Genomic DNA, 11,794 nt, shown 5'->3' with positions numbered 1-11,794 from the left:
AGTTGAGGTTTGCCACCTTGACGCTGCTCAGCCCATGAGATGCGATGCTGCCAAGTGATGCTGTCTGATGAGGCCGCTTCTGGTTTTTTTGCGGAGAATTTCTGGTAACCCTTAACCATTTTATTGTATGTCCCTGACTCAAGGAAAAGGATCTGGTCGCTGTCTTGACTCACCTTGAATATTTTTTGCATTACTCACCTTATCAGCAAGTGAAATCTGGAATTTCAGCATAGCAAATGAAAGCTGAGAAAGAAATGGGAAGAGAGAGATAGTACAACATTTTCCAAAGTGATAATCACTGAATCAAGATTTGCCTTCCCTAAGATTCTGCCTTAGAAATATGTATTTTATTTAGGGCTGGAACATCTGATATAGATGGATTGTTTCTTCAGTTGGGCTAACTTCAGTGTTTGTTTAAAAAAAAACCTACAATTTTAGGTACCAATGCACCGAGTGATTCTATCATGTGCCACTTATGTCCCATGCCAGTTTTTTAACACATTGAGTTCCATGTGAGCCCCAAACCCTTCCATTGACAAAGTCAGTGCAGCCCAGAAACTTTCCAGCTCATACAAACAGAACATTGCCAACTTGGATGTTTGTTGACCTAATTATGGGACGTTTTCCCCCCTGCCGATAAGCAGATTGCAAAAATTGATACACTTGGCCCATGTGGCATTTGCCTTCTATGGAAATACTGATCAGCTTCCCAAGTGTTTGTGACAATGCTTTGTAGGGTTTTGTGCGGCTCAACGAGGAGTAGAAGCTGAAGAAAGGATGTGGTTGCCAGGTAGGCAAACTTTTTCTTCTCTTTGTTTTGCTTGGCTACTTCGAGCAAGAATTGCTGATCCCACGGATGCTTTGCACACCCACGGAGAGGCAACAGAGATGCACGCAAGCGCATTTCATCGGGACTGGCATCTATTTTGGTGCCTCGTTGCAGTAGGGTTGTACTTCTCAAGCTCCAGGGAAGAGAAGCCAAGATGCTTAAACTAAGACTGTACTTTGGCCATATTATGAGAAGACATGACTCGCTCATAGAAAAATGTTTAGCAAGGTAGAAGGCAATAGGAAAAGAAGAAGACGATATACCAAATGGATAGGCTCAGTTGGAGAAGCCATGGCCATGAATCTGCAAGAACTGAGGATGACTTGGAGGTCTCTCATTCATAGGGTCACCATGCGTCGAAGTCAACTTGAGGGTAGTTAACAATAATAACAGCGGGCACACATTGCAAAACCACTATAAAGTAAGTTTTATTGGTGGTAAATGAGGCTATAGATGATACACACCGTTGAGAAGAATCCTCAGTCCCTTTCACTGATGGGATCTAGCATTCCCTCTGAGCCAGTGATGGAACTGGGGCTCCAAACAAAGTCTATGCTATGGTTGGTGAACAAATTTAAATCAACATCTCTGGACATAAGGGGAGCCTTTGGGCTGGGTTGCAAGACCAATGGAAGATGGGTTTCTATGGATTATATAGTGTGGAAGCTAACAAAGAAAACCAAAATGCACAAGTATGACTCCAAACCCATCTGCCTAGTGGCAGAGGCCCAACTCACTACAACACCCAGAGCACCCACCTGCAGAGGATACCTGTGGAAGACAAGTTGCTGCAGAGCAACAAAGAGAGACCATTTGGCTTTCATGCCACAATGGTTGGCTTTGAGAGGATATTTGACTAGCCGCCGTGGGCATAGTGGCTTGAGTGTTGGGCTATGACCCTGGAGACCAGGGTTCAATTCCAAGTTTGGCCATATAAACCCATATAAATCCTTGGGAAGTCATACTCTCTCAGCCTCAGGGGAAGGCAATGGCAAATCTCATCTAAAAAAATCCTTGCTGAGAAAACCCCACGAGAGAGGTTTAGGGTTGCCATAAGTCAGAAACAACTTGAAGGCACACAACAACAATGGCAACAACAAACTGTGGGAAGGCTGTCGTGCTACGGAAGATGTTGTGCTACATCAGGATGGGCAACTATATGGGGCCAGGGGCCAAATGTTGTCCATGCAACCGTGAACCCACAGGCTACAGTAGCACCTCTGGTTGCACTGAAAGTTATCTCACATTACTTCCAGTTGCCATTTTCAACTGTGCTTTGCTGATTTTGGGGTTTGATTAATGTTTAGATGGAAGGCCAAATGGGAATACCAAGTTCTGTAGGGCTCCATTTCAGGCAGAACATGTCTATGGACTGCTACTACGTTTTTATGGACTGGGTACTAGGGCTACATAAATACCTTCAGTCTCAAATGCAGAAGGTCTCTGAATATTAAGTTACCTTGAATAGCTTACCTATAGGCCTTGAGTCCCTATGTTGGGAGAAAGATGGGATATAATATAATAAAATAACAACAACAACAACAACAACAACAACAACAACAACAACAATAGCTAAAGTCTGACCAAGTAGACAATACTGGGGCACATGGGTAAGAATCAGACCAAACCAAAGCAGTAGCAGTTTTCATAAAGACCTTAAGCAACCATTTAACCATGCAAAACCTTATCCCCCAAATAATTTTAGTGCCTTAGATAGCTCTGTTAAAGTTCAGTCTAGATCCTGGGGCAGATCATTGTCCCACTGATATGAAAGCTGCCAACTTTCTGCCTGCAACTTCTTAAAAATGCTCAGTCTCAGAGATTTGGCACGGCTTCTCTCCATGCGCTACTCATCTTTGGTTTCAGCTATCAAGATGATGATCATGCACAGACGAATTAGCTTATGTCCATACGCAGACAATGGCTGCAGGGTTTCCACCCCTTTGCTCTCAACGCTGGCATTCTAGGACCTTAAAGCTGCTAAGAAAATCCTAGAAAGAACTGTGCAACTAGATCAGAAATTAATCCTGCCAATTTAGCTTCCTGCCAGCAATGGTGGGCAGCCACCAAATCCTGAAGATAAAATTGCTCAAAGACAGTTTTGGCACAAAATTGCGCAAAGGCCATATCCTATGGCTCACTGCCTCCTTGTGGCTACCAGTGGCTTTATCCCTTCTTACTCTTTAATTCTAAACATTAGATTAATCCTCTGTGTTTATGTTTCCTGTTGTTGTTGTTGTTGTTTGTTGTGTGCTTTCAAGTTGTTTCTGACTTATGGCGACCCTATCATGGGGTTTTCTTGGCAAGTTCTTGGCAAGCTTTTGCCATTGCTATCCTCTGAGGCTGAAAGAGGGTGACTTGACCATTGGGTTTCCATGGCTGAGCTGAGATTCAAACCCTGTTCTCCAGAGTCCTAGCCCAACGCTCAAACCACCACACCATGCTGGCTCTTGGTTTTGGGGACTATATAGGTTTAAATAACATCTAGATTCCCTTTTTATTCTGATATTGGAGTTTCTCCAGGATATAAGCAACAGCTCTCGTCAGACAGAAGTTGGCATTGCAAACAGGACCAGATTGGAATTAGGGGAAAGAAATGGATTATATACGCACAACACCAGATGGAGGCTGTTCAACATAATATAATATTTTGTCTTCCAGAGTGAGAGGGAAATATATAGGAATGAAAGGAGCAAAAACACCATCAGAGCGCATGGCAACATCTCAGCATCACAGACAGCCAAGTTCTTGGTACTTGGGTTTTTTATCAGTCTTCCTCCTCTCTCCAGTTTCTTCGGAAAGATGGTGAGATAAAGATTTCTTTTCACCTGAACTATTCTCTAGCTAGATTAGGATATAGCCTTTTATTGGAATATAGATTAAAGCCATTCGTAAACTTTTGTTTTGAACTACAAATTGCTTGTGTTGTTTTTGGAGTCAGTCTCACTTCTTAGGGAAGCATAGCTAGACAAAGGCACATTTTTGCTACTCTGCTAGTTTAAAACTAGACCCAAACAGGCTTGGCTTTGATAGTTTTCATATTTAAATATTTTTGTTTCCTTACCAAAGGCTGAAGCCTTGGGAAATTTAAACTACCCTATAAGTCTCAGGTCCATCTCCAAGAGAAATTATGTATATGCAAATACTACAAAAAAATTTGGGGGGGGGGATCCAAAACACCTCTGTTGCCAAGTATTTCAGATAAGGAAGACTCCACCTGTAATAGAATGGAGGAGATAGGATAAGAAACTCAATTTCACCCTGTTGAATAGCAAAGTTCACAACTGGATCTTAACTTTATGACACAACAACTGCAAGGCCCATCATCCTTGCTGCCCCACTTGGCAGGCCTCTCGGTCTTCAGCAATCCACCTCCTAAGCATTTACTTTGGTCTCAGGTTCTGGAAACAATCTGTTATCGCAACCTCCGAAAAAATACGACACTGGTCATTATAAACAAGGACGAAGGGCTTTTTCTCTAGGCCAGAAAGGTCAAAACTGGGTTGTTGAGAAGGCCAGCACAAGACAAAAATCAAAATACCGAAGAAGTTGTTGTATCTCAGCGTATATATTTGAAAAAGCATGCAAATATCTATCTGGAAATAAGCAAGTTATTGTGTGTTTGGAGGAGGCCAAGAATATTTTCTTGATCTTCCTCAGTTTTTCTTAATCACAGATGCAATTCTGTCCTTTAAAAAAAAGTAGTCCTTTTTGTGGGAACAAATAAAATGTCCGTTTTCTAAAAGAACAAATCTCTTCTTCTGTCATTCGGTGGGATGCCTGGAAAACACAAAACATATCAACAATGAAGTGGATAATGATTTTACAACATGCACCATATTTGAAAGCACACAACAACACAACAACAGCAGTGGCGCTGCTTTGTAAGTTGCATTTTCCATGAAAGACTAACAAAGAAAGTCTGGGACTTATGAAAATTCACATTGAAAATAATGCATAAATCTGCTGAATTTATATATTGCATATATTTACTCCAATGAGACCATTTGAACCATCCAATGAAATAATAGTTTCATATAAGCCATCTAAAAATGACCATACAGCAAAAATTAGATTATTTCAAAGCAACCATAACGTAAGGCATCCTATCCCTCAAACATAAAAAACACCATCAAGGGAACAATCATATATGGATAAGGTATAATGTCCAATAATTCAAATATAAGTCCATGCAGAGAAGATACAAAGTTCATGAAGTTTTTAATGTACGTTTTACATGAAATTTCCAGGACACCACAATGCAGTGGCACTGCACTAAGGACACCACAACGCAGTGGCAACGCATTAAGAACAGCACAACACAGTGGCACTGCACTACAGACCCCACAACGCAGTAACACTGCACTACTGACACCTCAACACATTGACATTGCACTAGTAAACCCACAATGCAGTGGCACTGCACTAAGGACATCACAACACAAAGGCACTGCACAACCAAGCACACAATACAGTGGCACTGCACTACAGACTCCACAACAGTGCAGAGGCACTGTACTGAAAACCCCACAATGCAGTGGCATTACATTGCAGACTACACAACACAGTGACACTGCACTAGGGACACTACAACAAAGTGGGACTGCACAACTGACCCCACAATGGAGTGGCAATGCAGTAAGGACAGCACAACACAGTGGTGCTGTACTACAGACATTGCAATACACTGGCACTGTACTACAATACTGACCCCACAATGCAATGGCACTGAACTAGGGACACCACAACACCGTGGGAATGCACAACTGACCCCATAACACAGTGGCACTACACTACGGGCACCACAACACAGTGGCACTGGAGTAGAGACATCACAACGCAGTGGCACTGCATTGCATCCACCTCCATGCACTAGCACAATGTTTGTACTGATCACAAGCTATGTCTGTTTCCCCTCCTGTCCAAAACCTAAAATGCAAACCATAGGCCTTTTTTAACAATACATTTTTTGTTTGGCAAAGGACCGAAGACTCAAAAGCCAACCAGTCTTGACTTACCTCCTGCAGCAGTTAAACTCTGGCTCATGTTTTGTAATCTCGCGGAGCTGGTAAAACAAGTGGATCCAGAATCCAGAGGCTCCTGGACAGAAGAGGGACATCTCTCCTGTTGCAAGAGGCCAAGCAGCGACCCGTATTTTCCATCCGAGACGGTGCCCTGTGCCAGAGGCAGGTCAGCCATAGAGGGAGAGTAGCCCGAAGCGGCAGTCAAATTTGGATTTCTTCCCGAAGGCAAATGCCACAGCTCCATCGTGGAAGGAGGAACACCCTGGAGAACCGGAGACTGATAGGGGTCGGTCGCCACTGTGGCTGGATTCGCATCAGAGCCGGACGGATTCAATGGAGATGATGCCTGATACGGCTTCACCCACTGGGGCGAAAAATTCCACTGTTGGGGAGGCATGTGGCTTTCTGTTCATTGTTTTTAAAAGAGGGATTAAAAAGAAGAAGGGAAATGTTGAAAGTAATGAATGGCTTAATCTGACAATTAATTAATAAACTGCTATGCAGGCCCAATATCCTTAATACAGGGTGAGTATACATATCAGATTGAGCCAATGCGGTGTAATAGTCTGAGCATTGGACTATGGCTCTAAAGGCCAGGGTTCGAATCCCTGCTTGGCCATGAAAACCCACTGAGTGGCCTTGGGTTGGGCAAGTCACACACTCTCAGCCTCAGAGGATGGCCATGGCAAACCCCTTCTGAACAAACTTGCCAAGAAAACTCCATGATAGTTTCAGTTTGTAGCATCTTTGAGACAAACTGAAAGAAAGAAGTTGGCTTCTTTCAGCTAAGTTTTGTCTTAGGGTCACCATAAGTCAGAAACGACTTGAAGGAACACAACAACAACAAATATATGTCAGAGGTTTGAACACTGGATTACGATGCTAAAGATTAGGGATTAATTCCCAGTTTGGCCTGGAAACCCACTGGGTTACAGACTCTCAGCCCCAGAAAACCTCATGAACTGCTCTGGTTCAGTGCTATGGAATTCTGGGGCAAAACCCGCCATTAAAGTGGCCACTTAGAAGCATTAATGGGAATCTTTTTACTTTCAGAATTTCAGTGACAATTCATTTCCGACATCACTTGCATGTGATAATCATTCGTGCAATTACGCACCATTTTCACTTTATTTGCAAGATGCTTTAAATGCACTTTAATCTTTCTTTAATGCCACAATCAGCCCCTGTGTGATAAACTCCACACACTAATAAATGTTTTTGAAACCATGTCGTCCTGTTGCAATTAAAGTGGTGTCAAACAGCATTATTTCTGCAGTGCAAGTTAGACTTCAGTTTGCAGCAATGGAAGAAAGCTGAGGACTGCGGGGGAAAGTGGGAGAAGAAACTGGGACATTTTAAAATCAGATGAAAAAGTGGGACAGCAGAGGATTAATCGATAGAGTTGGAGGGTATGTGAACAATGTGCTGCTAATTCTCTTCCACCAAACCACAGACAAAGAGGCTCACCGGTCTTGACCATCATATCTTCCCCGCTGTTCTTTCTGCTCAGATCTTGGGGGGTTTTGGTTGTGCTCAATGCTCTGGAGAAGTGTTCATCCACCACACTGTTAATGTCTCCTTGGAAGTAAGTAAACACTACGTATTGGGCCCCCCACTCTGTTTTCACGGGCTGCTTGCTTTTGCTCAGCTTGGCAGAGTTATCCTTCCTGTCTTCCATAGCTGGGGAGGGTTGTTTTTTTCCCGTCTGCACCTTAAAGAAAGAAAAGAAGGGAAGGCAAAATAAGGGAATGCATTTTTGGATGAAAATGGCACCGTTTTTGCAGAATGTGGAGTGATGCAAAAATAAAAGATGGTCCTTTTTCAAGTTCTCCGAATTCCCACATGGTGAGCATGGAGTGCCATAAGTGAGTGTGAAGTTCTTGGGGAAAGACTTTGCAGAGATAAAAGGTCCTGAAGAAGAGAAAAGGAGAAGTGAAGGCTGCATCTGCGTTGGAGAAATAATGCAGTTTGACACCGCTTCAACTGCCATGGCTCAGTGCTATGGCATCCTAGGATTTGTAATTTGGTGAGATGCTGAGCCTTCTCTGTCAGAGAACTCTGGTGCCGCAGCAAACTGCAAAATCCAGGATGACATATCATTAAACCGTAGCAGTTAAAGCGGTGTCAAACTGCATTATTTCTGCAGTGTGGATGCAGCCGGTCAAGAAGGTGGCCATGAAGAGGCAGTGGACATTCCCCAAGCATATTATCTCAGTCCTCCCTCTGGCCAGCATCTCTGTCATGCCTGGAAAATGCTGTCGAAAAAGAAGAGAAGGGTATTGAAAAATGATCTGCACCGGGTGTCAAATATAGTACATACTATTGCATTGCAAACTCAGTTTGCAGCAATGGAAGTCAGCTGAGGATGAAGAGGGAAAGCGGGAGGAAAAGAGAGAAACTGGGACATTTAAAAAGCTGCTACCTCTTCCCATCGCACACACTATACAGAATCCTTAGTAATGTTTTTGTACTCATGTTACTCATCAATTGTAATTCCCGTATATCACCGAATGCAGTGAACGTAATGGCAATAGTTGTGACACAAACTCCAAAATTAAAAGCAAAACTAAAATTGTACCTTTAAATTGCAATGTTTTATACGCTCAGCCTAAATGTAGGTACATGTACATTATTGTTTCACGTGGTTGGAGTAAAAAAATTGATAAGATGTTTTAAAATAAATTTTTAAAGGGATTTAAGAATTATTTTTTTTAAAAAATAATAACATTTTAAAATTGATTTTTAAACAAACAAACAAACAAAAAACACCTGGGGACTCTCCTTTCTCTTCCCATTGAGTCTCACGCCACTCGTGCTATTGCTTCATAGTGGTTCCCAAACTTTGGTCATCCAGGTGTTTTGGACTTCGGCTCCCAGAATCCTCAGCCAGTTTAGCCAATAGTCAGGAATCCTGGGAGCTAGAGTCCAAAACATCTGTAGGACCAAAGGTTGGGAATCACAAAGGCATGCATAGACCATTTTTGCCAAACGGCAGATGTTTGAGCAGCACCCCTTTTAGGGTGTCACCTGGTGTGATCCGCACCCCTTTAGTGACGCTCCTGCTGGCTGGGGAATTCTGGGTCTTACAGTCCACAATTTTCACTTCCAGGTACTTCTGATGGACACTGGAACCTCTCCCAACACCTCAGTTTCTGTTTTTAGCTTTCAGAAAATGCTCAGCTGCCAGGCTTGGGTAATGTCTGAGTTGCCAAACCAGAGCCACTAAAGATTTCTGGTCCCTTCCCTACCTAGGACTTTGAAAGCATGGGCTGCATCTGCACTGCAGAAATAATCTGTTTTGACCCCCCTTCTAACTGTTGTGGCTCAGTGCTATGGAATTCTGGGAATTGTTGAGGCACCAGAGGCTCACAGACTGTGAAGACCCCATGTCACAGCAACCTTCGGAGAAATCCAGCCTGGCCTGGGAGGAATGCAGGAAGATGGCATCGTGTGACATTTGAGCAGGGACAGTTTCTTCCCACTAATTATTGTCCTAATTTCCCAACCGCTGAGAGATAAAAATAAGCACTTGCAGCAAAAGCTGTTCGACAGGAGCAGCATTCATTGCTACACATCTCTTTCTCCATCTCCTTCAGATTCAGGAGAGAGCCCTTCACCAGGGGCATCACTTTGAGAAGTTTGGGAAAGAAGGCATTGCCCCCCAAAATAAGGATTCACATACATCAATGACTCTATGATTCTACGATTCCCTCCAGTTCCCAAATTTCTTCTTGTTGTGTGCCTCCAACTCATTTTTGACCTATGGCGACCCTATGGCAAACTTATCATGGGGTTTCCTTGGCAAGACTTGTTCAGAGGGGAGGGGGGTTGCCATTGCCATCCTCTGAGGCTGAGAGAGTGTGACTTGTCCAAAGTCACCCAGGGGGATTCAATTGCCAAGTGGGGAATTGAGCTATGGCCTCCAAATTGTGGTCCAAAACTCACACCACTACACCAGGCTGGCTCTCCCCCGAATGTCTAGCATGGCAGAAAGTGAGATGTTGAAAATCGTTCCAATATTTCCTATATAAAGAGATCTTTGAGACTAACTGGAAGAAAGAAGTTGGCAGCATGAGCTTTCATAAGGCTTCAGTCTCAGGAGCATTTGATGGAGTGGCAAGCCAGGACAGACATATATAAATCAATTGAGTGCGAGAATATCAATCCAGATTCAAAATATTGGCTATGACTGCATGATCTTGGTCGCTATGCTGGCCCCTTTTCTTAGAGCCATAGAGTCACAGTGTTGGAAGGGACCCCAAGGGTCATCCAGTCTGACCTCCATTGGCCATGCACCAAAGCACCTTTCAAAAGATGGCCATCCACATTGTGTTTAAAAACTTCCAAAGAAGGAGACTCCACCACTCTCCGAGGCAGCAGCATCTTCAAAACACCAAACAGCATTTACCATCCATCAGGGGATCCTGGGAGCTGAAATCCAGCCAAGTGAATTTTCCAAGCTCAGTCCATTGACTGAGATGTGATGCAAATCAACCTTTTCAGGAGTCTAAGGGGTTCTTGGAGCTGAATACATTTTCCAAGCTCTTCCCATTGACTGATATATGACATGAATCAGCCTGACTTACCGTAATGTGCCACCTTCTTTTCAGCTGCCTTGGAGAATGAAGCTCATGCTTCAGCCTGGCCGATCTCCATCCGCACACCAACAGTAGCGTTATGCATCCAACCTTGGGTGAAGAGGGTTGTGTGTGTGTGTGTCCTGCGTGTTCAGTGGTGCCGGTTTGCTTTCTGTCCCTCCAGCACCAAGCAAACTAGGCGTATCCTTCAGGCTTGCCACCAGGAATGCATGCAATGCACCCCAGCAAGTCAACCAGGTTTGGAGGTTTCAGGAATGAGGAAAATAAAAGGGTTTGTTTGGTGTGTTTCACAAAGGCAGCATTTGGCAACACACACACACACACAGCTGAGGGACTGGTGTCTATTTTAGGCCAACTCTTGGTATTGTCAAGGACTCATGACTAGTCACAATGTTGGTTGCAATATACAATATACAATGCCAGAATATATTGCATTGCATATGCAATACACAATGTCGGAGTACAGTCAGCCCTCCATATCCACAGATTCTATATCCACAGATTCAACTATCCACAGCTTGAAAATATTAAAAAATAAATAAATTCCAAATAGCAAATCTTGATGTTGCAATTTTATATAAGGGCACCGTTTTACTACCACATTAACTACAATGAGACTTGAGCATCCATGGATTTTGGTATCCACAGGGGTCATGGAACAAAAGCACAGCAGATACCAAGGGCGCACTGTATATCGTGTTGCATATGCTATACAACAATGCCAGAGTATAGTGATGGAGGCAAAACATGCCTCCTTGTTGCATAACCTCCACCTATCCCACTTTTGGCCTCCATCTTCCCACTTTTGTACTTTGAAAATGTCCCTATCTCTTTTTCCCCCTTTCCCCCTTTCCCCTTTAGCTAGGCCTAGGACAAATGTATGTAGGTCTTCCATGGTCATTGTTTTTGTTTTCTTTATGTTCAGCATTAAGTCTGCCGTGGCACTTTCTTCTTTCATCTTTAATAATTATTCCAAGTCTGCAATGTTTTCTGCTAGTAGTACGGTATCATCCGCATTCTCTTAAGATTGTTAATATTCCTCCCTCCTATTTTGACTCCTCCTTTTTCTGAGTTTAAGCGTACTCTTTGTATATTTTTTGCATACAAATTTGCATTCCCAGCCTTGCCAACTGGGAACCATTCTGTTTCTCCAGTTGCCTCTTACCTAAATACAGATTCATCATCAGGACTATCAAATGTAGTGGCACTCCCATGTCTTTAAGAGGCAGCCATAGCTTTTCATGTACTATGCAAAGGCTTTGCTACTCTATAAAAGCACATGCTGAATTTCTTCTGGAATTCCTTGGTGTGCTCCATTAGCCATTTTGTTTGCAATGTGGTCC

General features: G+C 43.2%; 1 protein-coding gene across 1 annotated transcript; it reads right to left on the bottom strand.

The window, feature by feature from the left end:
- Positions 1-1,271: 1,271 nt before the first annotated feature.
- On the bottom strand, positions 1,272-10,522 carry LOC149308678 (transcription cofactor vestigial-like protein 1). Its single transcript, XM_089537098.1, has 4 exons — positions 10,440-10,522; positions 7,321-7,564; positions 5,848-6,258; positions 1,272-4,609 (listed from the first exon to the last, which is right to left on the bottom strand). The coding sequence occupies exons 2-4, from the start codon at positions 7,529-7,531 to the stop codon at positions 4,569-4,571; spliced, it is 663 nt and encodes a 220-aa protein (XP_089393224.1). The 5' UTR covers positions 7,532-7,564; positions 10,440-10,522; the 3' UTR covers positions 1,272-4,568.
- Positions 10,523-11,794: the final 1,272 nt, after the last annotated feature.

This window comes from Sceloporus occidentalis, unplaced genomic scaffold, assembly GCF_023333645.1.
Source record: "Sceloporus occidentalis isolate IW3139 unplaced genomic scaffold, rSceOcc1.0.p SCAF_8, whole genome shotgun sequence".
In the NCBI taxonomy this organism is placed as follows: domain Eukaryota; kingdom Metazoa; phylum Chordata; class Lepidosauria; order Squamata; family Phrynosomatidae; genus Sceloporus; species Sceloporus occidentalis.
The sequence above is the reverse complement of the archived record's forward strand: the minus strand, read 5'-3'. Positions and strand labels throughout refer to the sequence as shown.